Raw genomic sequence first — 17,939 nt, forward strand, 5'->3', positions numbered from 1 at the left:
CCTGTGATACCGGCCGCTGTTGTTGCTGCTGCTGTCGTCGCTGTTTTCTACCACGCCGCTTGGTCCTTGGTTGGTGGGTGATTCTGTCCGCGGCCGTCCTCCGCTTCATCTGAAGAGGAGAGGCGAGATGGATCTGAGGACCAATACGCGGCGTGGTAAGTGTCCATGGTCAATCTTTAATAAAGAAAGTAGTGAACACTGAAAACTATACAAAACCAGTAAACAAAATAACAACCGTGAAGCTAATCATATGGACTGTGCTGAAACAAGCCATCAACATAGACAATCACCCACAAACAAACAGTGCAACCCAGGCTACCTAAGTATGATTCTCAATCAGAGACAACTAATGACACCTGCCTCTGATTGAGAACCATACTAGGCCGAAAACATAGAAATGCCCCAAAACATAGAAAAACAAACATAGACTACCCACCCAACTCACGCCCTGACCATACTAAATAAATACAAAACAACGGAAATAAAGGTCAGTACGTGACAGAAAACAATATGTTTTGTTGCCCATAATTAAGCTAGTTATCAGTTATTAACCTCACAATAAACCATATTCAAGTAATCGACATAACTTACATTACTAGGAAGCGGCAGCTGCAGAGATGGACTGTAGGCTAATTTTAAAAGGCCTAATTCATATACTACACTATACTTCGCCTGGCATAGAACGTTTGCTCTCTACCCAGTCCACTGCTCAGAACAGATGGCTAACTACACACCTAACACATTCACTTCAAACTGAAGCTGGAATGACAGCAAACTAGCTGCATTTCCTGTTTTTCTATCGACATTTCTTTGTATATTCTGTATCCATAAAAATGATGCTTTCATGATTTCGACTGGATGACAAAAGCTGCCAGCCTATCTGTCCCATCCCGACTCTCGACATGTTCATTACCATAAGACACATGGAGATTGAAATTCAATATTGAAACACTGTTACAAAAATCAGCGTTTAAAAAAAAATAAAATGCCAATCTAAAAGAAATGGGAGATAATGTCTAGATGCTTTTTACAGTGTAGATCTAGTATATAAATTGCTTGACTGAGCTGATGAGATCGTGGATTGAGCAGTCAGATAGAACAGAGTAAATAGCAGTGAAGGCTGCTGAGGGGAGGACGGCTCATAATAGTGACTGGAACGGCGAGAATGGAATGGCATCAAACCATGTGTTTGATGTATTTGATACCATTCCATTTATTCCCCTCTAGCCATTACCACGAGTCCGTCTTCCCCAATTAAGGTGCAACCAATCTCCTGTGGTAAGTAGGCATTTCATCGTCATAGATTTAGCCGGTGGTAACTTGTGGAATAGACACAGGCTGGAATGCAGTTTTAACCAATCAGCATCCAGGACTAGACCCACCCGTTGTATAAAACCTTCCATAGTCTGCATTTTAATATTATATGCCTTTAATGGAGCAATTAATGGTGCCTGAAAGTGTATTTCGACACAGCCTATTAAAACAAGTTTAGAATTTGATTATAATAATTTACTCTCTTTTTAGGCCTTATCAATAATGAATTTAATCTTGCTTATTGACTATGTTTGGCATGTCCATGCTCAGCCATAATGCAATTTACAATAGGCCTAGCCCCTATGTGTGAATGCTATGCATATATTTTGACATTGAAGCCAAGCAATTACTTACAGCACCAGTCAAAAGTTTGGACACACCTACTCATTCAAGGGGTTTTCTTTATTTTTGACAATTTTCTACATTGTAGAATAATAATGAATACATCAAAATTATGCAATAACACATGGAATCATGTAGTAACCAAAAAAGTGTTAAACAAATCTAAATATATTTTATTTTTGAGATTCTTCAAAGTAGCCACCCTTTGTCTTGATGACAGCTTTGCACACTCTTGGCATTATCTCAACCAGCTTCATGATGTAGTCACCGGGAATGCATTTCAATTAAAACGTGGAATTAATTTTCTTCTTAATGCGTTTCAGCCAATCAGTTGTGGCAAGGTAGGGTTGGTATACAGAAGCCCTATTTAGTAAAAGATCAAGTCCATATTATGGCAAGAAACAGCTCAAATAAGCAAAGAGAAACAACAGTCCATCATTACTTTAAGACATGAAGGTCAGTCAATTCTGAAAATGTCAAGAGCTTTGAACGTTTGTTCAAGTGCAGTCGCAAAAACCATCAAGCGCTTTGATGAAACTGGCTCTCACGAGGACTGCCACAGGAAAGGAAGACCCAGAGGTACCTCTGCTGCAGAGGATAAGTTCATTAGAGTTACCAGCCTCAGATTGTAGCCCAAATAAATGCTTCACAGAGTAACAGACACATCTCAACAAATCAAATTAAATCACATCAAATTTTATTGGTCACATACACATGGTTAGCAGATGTTGATGCGAGTGTAGCGAAATGCTTGTGCTTCTAGTTCCGACCATGCAGTAATATCTAACAAGTAATCTAACAATTTAACAATCTAACAACTACCTTAGACACACAAGTGTAAAGGGAATATGAGAATATTGAGAATATGTACATGTAAATATATGGATGAGCGATGGCCGAACGGCATAGGCAAGATGCAGTAGATGGTATAAAGTACAGTATATACATATGAGATGAGTAATGTAGGGTATGTAAACATTATAGAAAGTGGCATTGTTTAAAGTGACTAGTGATACATTTATTACATCCAATTTTTAATTATTAAAGTGGCTAGAAATTTGAATCAGTATGTTGGCAGCAGCCTCTAATGTTAGTGATGGCTGTTTAACAGTCTGATGGCCTTGAGATAGAAGCTGTTTTTCAGTCTCTCGGTCCCAGCTTTGATGCACCTGTACTGACCTCGCCTTCTGGATGATAGCGGGGTGAACAGGCAGTGGCTCGGGTGGTTGTTGTCCGTGTAGGTGTCCTGGAATGCAGGTAATTTGCCCTCGGTGATGCGTTGTGCAGACCTCACTACCCTCTGGAGAGCCTTGCGGTTGTGGGTGGAGCAGTTGCCGTACCAGGCGGTTATACAGCCCGACAGGATGCTTTCGATTGTGCATCTGTAAAAGTTTGTGAGTGTTTTTGGTGACAAGCCAAATTTCTTCAGCCTCCTGAGGTTGAAGAGGCGCTGTTGCGCCTTCTTCACCACGCTGTCTTTGTGGGTGGACCAATTCAGTTTGTCCGTGATGTGAATGCCGAGGAACTTAAAACTTTCCACCCTCTCCACTGCTGTCCCATCGATGTAGATAGGGGGTGCTCCCTCTGCTGTTTCCTGAAGTCCACGATCATCTCCTTTGTTTTGTTGACGTTGAATGTGTGGTTGTTTTCCTGACACCACACTCCGAGGGCCCTCACCTCCTCTCTGTAGGCCGTCTCGTCATTGTTGGTAATCAAGCCTACCACTGTAGTGTCGTCTGCAAACTTGATGATTGTCATGGGTGAACAGGGAGTAAAGGAGAGGGCTGAGAACGCACCCTTGTGGGGTCCCAGTGTTGAGGATCAGTGGGGTGGAGATGTTGTTTCCTACCCTCACCACCAGGGGTGGCCCGTCAAAGTCCAGAACCCAGTTGCACCGGGCAGGGTCGAGACCCAGGGTCTCGAGCTTAAAGACGAGTTTGGAGGGTACTATGGTGTTAAATGCTGAGCTGTAGTCGATGAACAGCATTCTTACATAGGTATTCCTCTTGTCCAGATGGGTTAGGACAGTGTGCAGTGTGATTGCGATTGCATCGTCTGTGGACCTATTGGGGCGGTAATCAATTTGGAGTGGGTCTAGGGTGTCAGGTATGTTGGAGGTGATATGATCATTGACTAGTCTCTCAAAGCACTTCATGATAACGGAAGTGAGTGCTAGTCGCTTTGCTCAGTTACCTTAGATTTCTTGGGAAATGGAACAATGATGGCCCTCTTGAAGCATGTGGGAACAGCAGACTGGGATAGGGATTGATTGAATATGTCCATAAACACACCAGCCAGCTGGCCTGCGCATGCTCTGAGGACGCGGCTAGGGATGTCGTCTGGGCCGGCAGCCTTGCAAGGGTTAACACATTTAAATGTTTTACATTTAGGAGAGTCCGCAGGTTTTGGTTGTGGGCCGTGTCGGTGGCACTGTATTGTCCTCAAAGCGAGTGAAGAAGTTGTTTAGTCTGGGAGCAAGACATCGGTTCCGCGATGGGGCTGGTTTTCTTTTTGTAGTCCGTGATTGACTGAAGACCCTGCCACATACCTCTTGTGTCTGAGCCATTGAATTGCAACTCTACTTTGTCTCTATACTGACGCTTAGCTTGTTTGATTGCCTTGCGGATGGAATGGCTACACTGTTTGTATTCGGTCATGGTTCCGGTCGCCTTGCCCTGATTAAAAATGCTCTTTCAGTTTTGCGCGAATGCTGCCATCAATCCACACTTTCAGGTTGGGGAAGGTTTTAATAGTCACCGATACACTTGCTAATAAACTCGCTCACTGAATCAGCGTATACATCAACATCAACAGTTCAGAGGAGACTGCATGAATCAGGCCTTTGTGGTCGAATTGCTGCAAAGAAACCACTACTAAAGGACACCAATAATAAGAAGAAACTTGCTTTGGCCAACAAACACGAGCAATGGACATTAGACCTGTTGTGAGATTAGTCCAAATATGAGGTTTTTGGTTCCAACCACCGTGTATTTGTGAGACGCAGAGTAGGTGAATGGATGATCAGACAAGATTCTCTGGTCTGATGAAACCAAGATTGAACTCTGGTCTGAATGCCAAGCGTCACGTCCGGAGGAAACCTGGCACCATCCCTATGGTGAAGCATGGTGGTGGCAGCATCTTGCTGTGGGGATGTTTTTCAGCGGTAGGGACTGGGAGACTAGTCAGGGACGAGGATACGATGAACGGAGCAAAGTACAGAAACATCCTTGATGAAAACCTGCTCCAGAGAGCTCAGGACCTCAGACTGGGGTCACTTTCACCCTCTAATAGTAGAACAACCCTAAGCACACAGCCAAGACAACGCAGGAGTGGCTTCGAGACAAGTCTCTGAATGTCCTTGAGTGGCCCAGCCAGATCGCGGACTTGAACCCGATCTAACATCTCTTTTGAAAGACCTGAAAATAGCTGTGCAGCGATGCTCCCCATCCAATCTGAAAGAGTCTAAGAGTACTGTATCTGCAGAGAAGAATGGGAGAAACTCCCCAAATATAGGGGTGCCAAGCTTGTAGCATCATAGTATTATACATACCCAAAAAGACTTGAGGCTCTAATTTCTGCCCAAGGTGCACAAAGTACTGAGTAAAGGGTCTGAATTCTTATGTAAATGTGATATTTCGTGTTTTTTTAAATGTTCATACATTTGGTAAAATTTCGAAAAACCTGTTTTTGCTTTGTCATTATAGGGTATTGTGTGTAGATTGATGAGAAAGAAAAACAATTTAATACATTTTAGAATTAGGCTGTAATGTAACAAAATGTGGAAAAAGTCAAGGTGGTTGAATACTTTCTGAATTCTTATTTATAAAGTTACATATAACTAACTTTAGGTTATAGTTTCATATACCAAACCACTGTATCAGTGGCGATTTTAGCATGTAAATCTTAGTGGGGCAAACTCAACAATTGCACTATAACGGTGCCAAACGGTGCACACAAACTGTTATGGCCTACATAAAGCTGTCCCAACAGATGAGCTTAGCTTTCAGCACCATGGAGTGAATCCTTACCACCGCTACACCTGGCTATCAGTAGAGCCTCGTCTGGCAGCGAAACTGTTCATTCAGCCCCATTTACTGACTTTTTAAAACCTTTGCTGATACGGCTGACTTTCTTAAACAAATGTGGTTTCTACTCACTCCTTGTGGATTTGTGTAAGTCGATAAGAACCCCACTGTGCTTCAATAATAAAGAACGGCAATATGAGTTTTGACTTTTGAACCATGCACCAACATTATTACATTTTATGTTCAGAAAATTCATAATGTTTGTTCTCATATCATTATCTATAAGCAAGTGCAAGCAAACGAGCTGCAACGAGGTCGGCCTATTCGTTCAGCACTTTCAAAATGGATAAAGACAGAAATTCAGATCGACTCTTTTTTACATTTTCTCTGAAGGGGCATTTAAAAATGTGGAGCTAATGTTATAAACCGTGATTGACCACACACTCCAGTACAGTAGGTGGCGGCATTTACCTTTAACGTTCGTTTGAGGTCTGCCATTACATAATAGAAGAAGTCGTGTGTCTGTCTCCCCCCCCCCAACGGTATTACAGACTACAGTGGCTTGAAATTACACTTTGCTTGGTTTTGTCACGGTCCAGCCGTGAGTAATATACTGCATACTACTGTCAACGTTTGCGTGCTAATTGATCAGCTATAGAGTGAAAACTTTGTGCAAGATAAAGTTTTCTAGAAATCTATTTAGATTGCTGTCAAATGTCAAACTAGCGTTCTACACGGAGTTATCTCGCACCCAGAATGAATCGGAACAAGAACCAGACACGAAATTAATGGGGAAGCACGCGGACTGCAACGTTAATGGTTTTGACTTCTGCAACAGTCATAACTGTCATTCGGAAAATTTTACTTCCCGGTAGCTACAACATTCAGAACGGACAACGTCCAGGTAAATTACTTTATGCTGTCAATCATTTAGCAGACCAGTTTAGCCATCTTGCTGTTTTCCGTGTTATAGCCGATACGCTATAAAAGCCCGGGGAAGTTGTGCAATTCATAATTCAAAACCAGAGACGAACTTCAAAATAGATCAAATTGTTAGATGCAGATTACCTAAATATATGTGCACGCTCCTGCCTCTCTCCCTCGCTCTGTCTCTGCCTGCAAGTCTTCTGCGTGTAGAATATGCTGGCACAGATGTCTTCGGGACAGTCTTTTATTTGTTTTATTTGTATTTGTATTTAACTAAGATCGTTAAGAACAAGTTCTTATTTACAATGACGGTTTTCAGGGGAACAGTGGATTAACTGCTTTGTTCAGGGACAGAACGACCCCTCGGTTACTAGTCCAACGCTCTAACCACCTGCCGCACCGTTTTACTGGCAGGTTAAGTCTGTATCGATGACGTTTTTCAGATGGAATTTAATGTTCCCCCTGCTACGGAATGTTTGTTTGTCTGTTAGGGTAGGCTACACTACGTTTTTTCAATTTCTTACTCGAAACCTCCGGTGATATGAACGGACATCTTACTTGTCTGTAAAGGATTGCCGTTTCTGAAACGGGACTAAAATTCATCAAGGCTATCAGAACTGTAAATCAAATAATGTCGAGCTGCTGAGGGCAGCCTGCTTGTCTGCTGCCTGCGCGCAGACCACTCTCTCCTAAAACAGACCACTCTCTCCTAAAACATTACTTTTAAGTTAGTTAAATACCGTGATTTCCCAAGACATTTAGTATAAATAAAACGCATCTAGCTACCACATCATAAAAAACTGCATAAAAATAACAACACAGCAGCACATCAATCAGCGACGTTTATTATATACTTTAAAAAAAAGGCTGAGCATAATTCTACAGTATGAAATGGTACAGACCTAATGCACTTTTATTTCCTGAGAATTGATCAATTGTTGCTATCGACATGTTACTGTAGCTGCATTCTCTCTGTAGAGGGTTGCGGTAGATATAACTTAACTGCCCGGTCCTAGCGGTTATACATATAAGGCCAGTATTCGGCATTGTAAATTAACATGGAATTGTATGAATTTTCTTAGAATTTTAACTGAAAACCGTAAAAAAAAAAATGGTAGTTTAAACATTAAGCAAATTGTCAGTTTGTCTCATCCCTAGTGCCCACTGTGCCACCATCAGGACAAATTCTATACATTGGCCTAAGATAAGCTACCTCTGTACAGTTTACAACGCTTGCCAAATATCAGAACTCAAAATCAATATAATATGCTTTTGATGTATTTTGGACCATTTGAAGTTGACTACTTTATAAACGTCTTCTCCAGAACCGCTGGACCGATGTTGTGTATATAATCTGGTTGCACATCGTAAAACCCAATATTTTCTAAGACTCTAGCTGAAACAATATGGCCAATGAGCTTGCAATAATGTTTTTTCCTGTCCCAACAGCGCCACAATGTGGTCAAACTTAACCATACGTTTACAGGTTAGCTAGACTCATCCTTGAGCATGTGTGCCAAATTTCATCACTCGGAGTCAAACCGACCAAGAGAGATAAAAATGTGGCAGTTGTAACGCCACTGTGTGGTCTATGAAGTGTATACTCTTAACATAGTCTATTAGCTAGAAACATAAAGGTACACTGTATTTTGGCACCATAAAGGAAAGTTTGCTGTTGTAAATCAAAATTTTCCAATGCTTCGTTCCTCTTTTTTTTTTTTTTTTAGATTCTCCCTGACTGTGTAGCTTTTATTTGATTGTTATTTCTCAAAGATGGTATTATTTAAAAATGTATGTAGTTTTCTATCTGGTTTTGTAAATTTAAGGTTACACCGAAACTGTTTTTTCATCCCAAAAATTACCACTTAGACTGCCTGTCTAAGAATTTTCTATACAGGAAAAACCCAGTAATAGCTCCAATGACTGTAATTTCCTCCAGATTAAAAGGATAGTTTGAGTCATTGTGCTAACGCTAGTTAGCATTGGATTGTGAAATTATCTCTAACTGCCTACCTACTGAACGCAGAGAAATAAAAATGGTATCTGCAATGGTATTGTTTTCCAGCAAATGATATTCATAAAAAAAAAAAAATCACCAAAAATTCCCCCCAAATATTTTCCCCAAAAACGTATTTTAAAAAGTGCGGCCCCCTGCAGTACCCCGGGACACCAGTTTTAAAACACCTGCCCTAGTTCATTCAAGAATGAACCTAGTCTGATTTAATCAGGCTGTAATACACAAATAATTGGTATATACAGCCTGAGACGTGTGTGCAAAATCATGTAAATGTTCCTTACAAGCCAGAATGTTGAATAAAATTCAATTTAAACTTACTCTACCGGTTGTCTGTGCTCAAAATTTGAGACCTAACATTTTACAGAGCCGATAAGTGCCAAGGTAAAATTAGTTTCATATTGCATGTGGATTGTTCTCCTCATTTGATTCAGAATATAACATTTTCATTGTCATGGCATGCTTGGTTCAATAGATAATGACATGAAAAAATATCCAATATAAAACTAACCGGCTTTCTTAAAAAGTTGGGTAAACAATCTTTAGTACAAATGTGTACCGTTACATCCCTACTATTCAGTAGCCTATATTCCCTGTATAGCCCCCCGTCTCCCCTAATCTGCATAGCATGTGCTCCTAAATTCGCCGCTATACTCACAGAATGGTCAAACAATAATACTGCGTGACCCTGGTTCTTTTGCTGTGTTTGTTCCGGACTGTGTTCTCCCCTGCAGCGAACCGCACCACGGTACGAAAATAATCTGGCGAAACTACCCTTGTTTGAGCTAACCAAGGTGTGTTGTTCAGTGCTCTCTCGAGTGTGGATTGTGTTCACACCATTCCAAATGAACCAAACTAAGGGGGTAAACACACCAGAGTTTGGAAAAAACGCTCCAAAATAACTTGGTGTGAAAGCCCCTAAGGGTGTTTTCACATGTAGTCTTCTTTAAAATGAATTCTGTGGTAAAAATAAGCAAAATAACTATTCTCTTTGTATTCACAATGCCCTAAAAAAGGGAACTGGACTACAGACTTCAAGCGAATCAAACTCACAAGATGGTCTCAGTTCAGTTCGCTTTTTGGGGGGGGGGGGGGGGGGGGGGCTCTTTTTGAGGGGTCTGAGTTCCTTTGGAATGTTCACACTGCACAAAAATGTAAGCGAACTGCACTTGAGTTCACAAAAATGGAATGTTGGGTAAGCAGCATGCTCACAGTAGCTTTACGCAAGCTTTGCGACTTAGACATCCTGCTCATGAATACTACTGTCCATTGGTGGAACTGTTGTAGAACTCTAGTGTGAATATGCCGCATGCTAGCTGCATGATGTCCCTTTTGACATTATCAGTTCAGAGGTCAGGAGTGTTTTTAGGAGTTGCAGACCCAGTAGAGTAGATGGAGCAAGCCTTGTGACATTAAGGCAGAGTAGACAGTACAGGACAGTCTACAGGATACAGTCTGGCTGCAGTGATAGTGGTTCTCCCCAGCTTCCCCCAAAGCCCTGATAAGCCGGTAACACCATGGACAAACCAGGGTTATGTACGTAGTTCTGTGTGTGTGTGGTTGCGCCAGTGAGGGTGTGTGTGTGTGTAATCTAGAGTTAGAGGGGTGGCTGAGCAGAGTTTAGGGGATTGTTGAGCTCCAAATTTGCTCCATTCATTAAAATCACAATTTAACCAACATCTATTTTTTTTTGACTACCGGGACCTACCATTGGTTTTGAAGTGTTGAAACCAAACCATATGATTGGAATGAAAAGTATTTTAATCAACATGAGAAGGTGAATGTAAGGTGCTCATTTCAAGTAGGCTACATGTCATATTAAACAGTATATACGGTGCATTCAGAAAGTGTTCTCCCTGACATTTTCCACATTTTGTTACGTTACAGCCTTATTCTAAAATCTATTTAATTCTTTTCCCCAAAAAATCTACACGCAATACCCCATCATGACAAAGCAAAATGTAGCTAATTTATTACAAATAAAAGAACAAAAATAGTATTCAGACTAGAGGTCGACCGATTTAATCGGAATGGCCGATTTCAAGTTTTCTTAACAATCGGTAATCGGCATTTTTGGACACCAATCATGGCCAATTACATTGCACTACACGTGGAGACTGCGTGGCAGGCTGACTACCTGTTATGCGAGTGCAGCAAGGAGCCAAGGTAGGGTGCTAGCTAGCATTAAACATATCTTGTAAAAAACAAACTTAACATAATCACTAGTTGACTACACATGACTAATTTATCTAGCTTGTCCTGCGTTGCATATAATCGTTGCGGTGCCTGTTAATTTATCATTGAGTCATAGCCTACTTCGCCAAACGGGTTTTAACGAGCGCATTCGCGAAAAAATCCCTGTCGTTGCACTAATGTGTACCTAACCATAAACATCAACGCCTTTCTTAAAATCAATACACAAGTATATATTTTTAAACCTGCATATTTAGTTAATATTGCCTGCTAACATGAATTTATTTTAACTAGGGAAATTGTATCACTTCTCTTCTCTGTGCAACAGAGTCAGGGTATATGCAGCAGTTTGGGCCTCCTGGCTCGTTGCGTACTGTGTGAAGACTATTTGTTCCTTACAAAGACAGCCAACTTTGCCAAACGGGGAATGATTTAACACAATCGCATTTGCGAAAAAATCACAATCTTTGCACGAATGTACCTAACCATAAACATCAATGCCTTTCTTAAAATCAATACACAGAAGTATATATTTTTAAACCTGCATATTTAGTTAAAATAAATCCAGGTTAGCAGGCAATATTAAACTAGGGAAATTGTTACTTCTCTTGCGCTCTGTGCAACAGAGTCAGGGTATATGCAACAGTTTGGGCCGCCTGGCTCTTTGCGAACTAATTTGCCAGAATTATACGTTATTATGACATAACATTGAAGGTTGTGCAATGTAACAGGAATATTTAGACTTATGGATGCCACCCGTTAGATAAAATACGTAACGGTTCCGTTTTTCACTGAAATAATAAACGTTTTGTTTTCGAAATGATAGTTTCCGGATTTGACCATATTAATGACCTAAGGCTCGTATTTCTGTGTGTTATTATGTTACAATTAAGTCTATAATTTGATATTTGATAGAGCAGTCTGAATGAGCGGTGGTAGGCAGCAGCAGGCTCATAAGCATTCATTCAAACAGCACTTTTGTGTGTTTGCCAGCATCTCTTCGCTGTGCTTGAAGCATTGAGCTGTTTATGACTTTAAGCCTATCAACTCACGAGATTAGGCTGGTGTAACCGATGTGAAATGGCTAGCTAGTTAACAGGGTGCGCGCTAATAGTGTTTCAATTGGAAACGTCACTTGCTCTGAGACTTTGAAGTAGTTGTTCCCCTTGCTCTGCAAGGGCCGCGGCTTTTGTGGAGCGATGGGTAACGATGCTTCGAGGGTGGAAGCTTCAATGTGTTCCTGGTTCAAGCCCAGGTAGGGGCGAGGAGATGGAAGGAAGCTATACTGTTACACTGGAAATACTAAAGTGCCTATAAGAACATCCAATCGTCAAAGGTATATGAAATACAAATGGTATAGAGAGAAATAGTCCTATATTTCCTATAATGACTACAACCTAAAACTTCTTAACTGGGAATATTGAAGAACTGAGAATATTGAACCACCAGCTTTCATATGTTCTGAGCAAGGAACTTAAACGTAAGCTTTTTTACATGGCACATATTGCAATTTTACTTTCTTCTCCAACACTTTGTTTTTGCATTATTTCAACCAAATTGAACATGTTTCATTGTTTATTTGAGGCTAAATGGATTTTATTGATGCATTATATTAAGTTAAAGTAAGTGTTCATTCAGTATTGTTGTAATTGACATTATTATAAATAAATTGGCCGATTAATCGGTATTGGCTTTTTTTTTTTTGGTTCTCCAATAATCGGTATCGGCGTTGAAAAAATCATAATCGGTTGACCTCTAATTCAGACCCTTTACAATGGGACTTGAAATTGAGCTCAGGTGAATCCTTTCCATTTATCATCCTTGAAATGTTTCTACAATTTCATTGGAGTCCACCTGTGGTAAATTCAGTTGATTGGACATTATTTGGGAAGGTGCACACACCTGTCTATATAAGGTCCCAGAGTGCATGTCAGAGAAAAAAACAAGCCATGTGGTCGAAGTAATTGTCAACTAGCGTTCCGAGACAGGACTGTGTCGAGGCACAGATCTGGGGAAGGGTACCATAAAATTCTGCAGCATTGAATGTCCCAAGAACACGGTGTCCTCCATTATTCTTAAATGTAAGAAGCTTGGAACCACCAAGACTCTAACTAGAGCTGGACACCCGGTCAAACTGAGCAATTCGGGGGAGACGGGCCTTGGTCAGGGAGTTGACAAAGAACCTGATGGTCACTCTGAAAGAGCTCCAGAGTTCCTCTGTGGAGATGGGAGAACCTTCCAGAAGGACAACCATCTCTACAGCTCTCTACCAATCCGGCCTTTATGGTAGTGAGACCAGACGGAAGCCACTCTTCAGTAAAATACAGCCCGCTTGGAGTTTGCCAAATGGCACCGAAAGGACTCTGACCATGAGAAACAAGATTCTATGGTCTGATGAAACCAAGATTGAACACTTTGGCCAGAATGCCAAGTGTCACATCTGGAGGAATCCAGGCACCATCCCTACGGTGATGCATGGTGGTGGTAGCATCATGCTGTGGGGATGTTTTTCAGTGGCAGGGATGGGAGACTAGTCACATGAATGGAGCCAAGTATAGAGATCCTTGATGAAAACCTGCTCAGGACCTCAGACTGGGGCCAAGGTTCACCTTCCAACAGGATAATGACCCTAAGCACACAACCAAGACATCGCAGGAATGGCTTCGGGACAAGTCTCTGAATGTCCTTGAGTGGCCCAGCCAGAGGCAGAGCTCCCCATCCAACCTGACAGAGCTTTGGAGAATCTGCAGAGAAGAATTGGAGAAACTCCCCAAATACAGGTGTGCCAAGCTTGTAGCGTAATACCAAGAAGACTCAAGGCTGTAATTGCTGCCAAAGATTCTTCAACAAAGTACTGAGTAAAGGGCCTGAAAATTTGCAGTACCAGTCAAAAGTTTGGACACACTTCCTCATTCATTGTAGAATAATAGTGAAGACATCAAAACTATGAAATAACACCCATGGAATCATCTAGTAACCAAATAATTTGTACACTCTTGGCATTCTCTCAACCAGCTTCGTCTGCAATTATTTTCCAACAGTCTTGAAGGATTTTCCACAAGCTGAGCACTTGTTGGCTGCTTTTCCTTCACTCTGCGGTCCAACTCATCCCAAACCATCTCAATTGGGTTGAGGTCGGGTGATTGTGGAGGCCAGGTCATCTGATGCAGCACTCCATCACTTCTTACACACTCTGGAGGTGCTTTGGGTCATTGTCCTGTTGAAAAACAATTGATAGTCTGTCGTGGAAATTCAGTACTGAGAGAGACTTGGTCAGTTCTTCAAACAATCATCTTTATTTAATATCGATGAATTATTGCAGTAATGAGACAGTCAGCCCAACATTCTTGTTCTGACTGTTAGGCTGAGAGCCTTTACAGACGATGCACAGTTTTTAAATTGCTCATACCAAGATTACTTAGTCAGTCATTTCTAACCTTCCCATAAGCCACCTTGGTTTTCTACGTAGGATGGTGTTTGACTTAGTTCCCCAGATGCCAGGAATATGAGACAATGAAGCATTGTTCTACTCCTCTGTAACCCAGTTACAATCACCCTACATTCTGTCACTGGAATGCCATCTGTAGGTTTTATCACCAGGTCAATCAATTGCCAGCTCCAGCTATCTCTAGTAAAACCCATGTCCACGACACCCAGACTAGCTGCAGGAAGCTAGAGTGGACACCATAAAACTCAGCATTAGCAGGACCGAAATATCTTACTCTTTAAGTAAATAATTGTTACATATTCAACAAATAAGGTGAATACATAATTTTTCCCTCAAGTCCCACTATGCCTTGAATTCTAAATAAATCAGTGTCACCAGAAAAACACCACCTCCTCCATGCTTCACGGTGGGAACCACACATGCGGAGTAAATCCGTTCACTTACAAAGACACGGAGGTTGGAACCAAAAATGTCAAATTTGGACTCATCAGCCAAAAGGTCAGATTTCCACCGATCTAATGTCCATTGCTTGTGTTTCTTGGCCCAAACAAGTCTCTAATTTATTATTAATGTCCTTTAGTAGTGGTTTCTTTGCAGCAAATCGACCATGAATGCCTGATTCACGCAGTCTCCTCTGAACAGTTTATTTTACAATGTTTGTTACTTGAACTCTGAAGAATTTATTTGGGCTGCAATTTCTATGGCTGGTAATTCTAATGAACTTATCCTCTGCAGCAGAGGTAACTGGGTCTTCTTTTCCTGTAGCGGTCCTCGTGAGAGCCAGTTTCATCATAATGCTTGATGATTTTTGCGATTGCACTTGAAGAAACTTTCAAAGTTCTTGAAATGTTCCATATTGATTGACCTTCATGTCTTACAGCAATGATGGACTGTCATTTCTCTTTGATTATTTGAGCTGTTCTTGCCATAATATGGACTTGGTCTTTTACCAAATAGGGCTATCTTCTGTATACCACCCCTACCTTGTCACAACACAACTGATTGATTGGTTAAAATGCATTAAGAAGGAAGGAAACTTCACAAATGAACTTTTAACAAGGAACGCCTGTTAATTGAAATGCATTCCAGATGACAACCTCATGAAGCTGGTTGAGAGTACCAAGAGGGTGCAAAGCTGTCAAGGCAAAGGGTGGCTGGCTACTTTGAAGAATCTAAAATATATTTTTACTTTTTTTTGTTTACTACATGATTCCGTATGTGTTATTTCATTGTTTTGATGTCTTCGTTATTATTCTATATCTATTATTTATATGTAGAAAATAGTAAAAATAAAAAATAAACCTCGAAAGTTTTGGTGTGTCCTAACCATTGACTGGTACTGTATGTAAATGTGATATTTCATTTAAAAACAATTGTAAACCTGTTTTTGCTTCATCATTATGGGGTATTGAGTGTAGATTTGAATACATTTTAGAGTAAGGCTGTAATGTCACAATTTTGAAAAAGTCAAAGGGGTCTGAATTTTCCGAATGCACTGTAAACATTCTAAATGTTTCCGTAGCTAGACAGGGAGCCTAAGAAGGAACCAAAATGAATTATTTAGGCAATATTATTTCAAGTCTATAGTGTACAAAGAAATGCATTGTGAAGCGTTTGCGGGTGTGACGGACTAGGTTGGTAAGGAGTCGTGACATTAGGCGCTCAGTGTTTTTTTGTTGAATTTTTACCCCCCTTTTTTCTCCCCAATTTCGTGGTATTCAATTGTTTAGTAGCTACTATCTTGTCTCATCGCTACAACTCCCGTACAGGCTCGGGAGAGACGAAGGTTGAAAGTCATGCGTCTTCCGATACACAACCCAACCAAGCCACACTGCTTCTTAACACAGCGCCATCCAATCCGGAATCCAGCCGCACCAATGTGTCGGAGGAAACACCGTGCACCTGGCGACCTTGGTTAGCGCGCACTGCGCCTGGCCCGCTACAGGAGTCGCTGGTGCGCGATGAAACAAGGATATCCCCACCGGCCAAAGCCTCCCTAACCCAGACGACGCTAGGCCAATTGTGCGTCACCCCAGGGACCTCCCAGTCGCGGCCAACTGCAACAGAGCCTGGGCGGGAACCCAGAGACCACTGCTCCACCTGGGAGGCCCTGGCGCTCAGCATTTAAACAACATTTTGTTGTATTGAATCATTGTAGTCTATAAATTGCACATATAGGCTTTGACTTACTTATAAACATGTTTTTAATTATTAGGGTCCGTCTACAGTGCCTTTCAATTCAATTTTAGAAACACGAGTTTGGCCAGAGTCTGCTCATTGTCTGCAGAGCAGGCCAGCGGTGGAGAATATCCTCTCTCCAGAGAGAGGAGAGCCACAGATTATTATAATTTTTCTATTAATATGATTGTTTTTGTGTTTAACTGACTTGCCTAGTTAAATAAAGGTTAAGAACAAATTCTTATTGACGGCCTACCAAAAGGCCTCCTGCGGGGACGGGCTGGGATTAAAAATCGAATAAAAATATTGAACTAAACACGCAACACTACATAAAGAGAGACCTAAGACGACAACATATTAAGTCGGCAACACATGACGACAACACAACATAACATGGTGGCACCACAACATGGTAGAAACATGATTGGGCACAGACAACAGCACAAAGGGAAGGAAGGTATCAAAATCAAATCAAATTTTATTTGTCACATACACATGGTTAGCAGATGTTAATGCGAGTGTAGCGAAATGCTTGTGCTTCTAGTTCCGACAATGCAGTAATAACCAACAAGTAATCTAACTAACAATTCCAAAACTACTGTCTAATACACAGTGTAAGGGGATAAAGAATATGTACATAAGGATATATGAATGAGTGATGGTACAGAGCAGCATAGGCAGGATACAGTAGATGGTATCGAGTACAGTATATACATGAGGTGAGTATGTAAACAAAGTGGCATAGTTAAAGTGGCTAGTGATACATGTATTACATAAGGATGCAGTCGATGATATAGAGTACAGTATATACGTATGCATATGAGATGAATAATGTAGGGTAAGTAGCATTATATAAGGTAGCATTGTTTAAAGTGGCTAGTGATATATTTACATCATTTCCCATCAATTCCCATTATTAAAGTGGCTGGAGTTGAGTCAGTGTCAGTGTCAGACCTCACTACCCTCTGGAGAGCCTTACGGTTGTGGGCGGAGCAGTTGCCGTACCAGGCGGTGATACAGCCCGCCAGGATGCTCTCGATTGTGCATCTGTAGAAGTTTGTGAGTGCTTTTGGTGACAAACCGAATTTCTTCAGCCTCCTGAGGTTGAAGAGGCGCTGCTGCGCCTTCTTCACGATGCTGTCTGTGTGAGTGGACCAATTCAGTTTGTCTGTGATGTGTATGCCGAGGAACTTAAAACTTGCTACCCTCTCCACTACTGTTCCATCGATGTGGATAGGGGGGTGTTCCCTCTGCTGTTTCCTGAAGTCCACAATCATCTCCTTAATCACTCCTCCTCCCTGTAGGCTGTCTCGTCGTTGTTGGTAATCAAGCCTACCACTGTTGTGTCGTCCGCAAACTTGATGATTGAGTTGGAGGCGTGCGTGGCCACGCAGTCGTGGGTGAACAGGGAGTACAGGAGAGGGCTCAGAACGCACCCTTGTGGGGCCCCAGTGTTGAGGATCAGCGGGGAGGAGATGTTGTTGCCTACCCTCACCAC

The 17,939-nt window shown here is 41.5% G+C and overlaps 1 protein-coding gene across 4 annotated transcripts in view; it reads left to right on the forward strand.

Annotated features, from left to right (window-relative positions):
- Positions 1-6,223: 6,223 nt before the first annotated feature.
- LOC110523953 (tyrosine-protein kinase JAK2) overlaps positions 6,224-17,939 on the forward strand; it is a 77,423-nt gene continuing 65,707 nt past the window's right edge. For all 4 annotated transcript variants that reach the window (XR_002473508.2, XM_021603119.2, XM_021603120.2 and 1 more), the window contains exon 1: positions 6,224-6,585. Coding sequence is in view for 1 of the 4 variants with exons in the window: in XM_021603121.2 (XP_021458796.2) it covers positions 6,498-6,585 (88 nt within the window). In the remaining 3 variants the exon portion in view is untranslated. The remainder of the gene's footprint in view (positions 6,586-17,939) is intronic.

The sequence above is a fragment of the Oncorhynchus mykiss genome, chromosome 5 (genome assembly GCF_013265735.2).
Source record: "Oncorhynchus mykiss isolate Arlee chromosome 5, USDA_OmykA_1.1, whole genome shotgun sequence".
Lineage (NCBI taxonomy): Eukaryota > Metazoa > Chordata > Actinopteri > Salmoniformes > Salmonidae > Oncorhynchus > Oncorhynchus mykiss.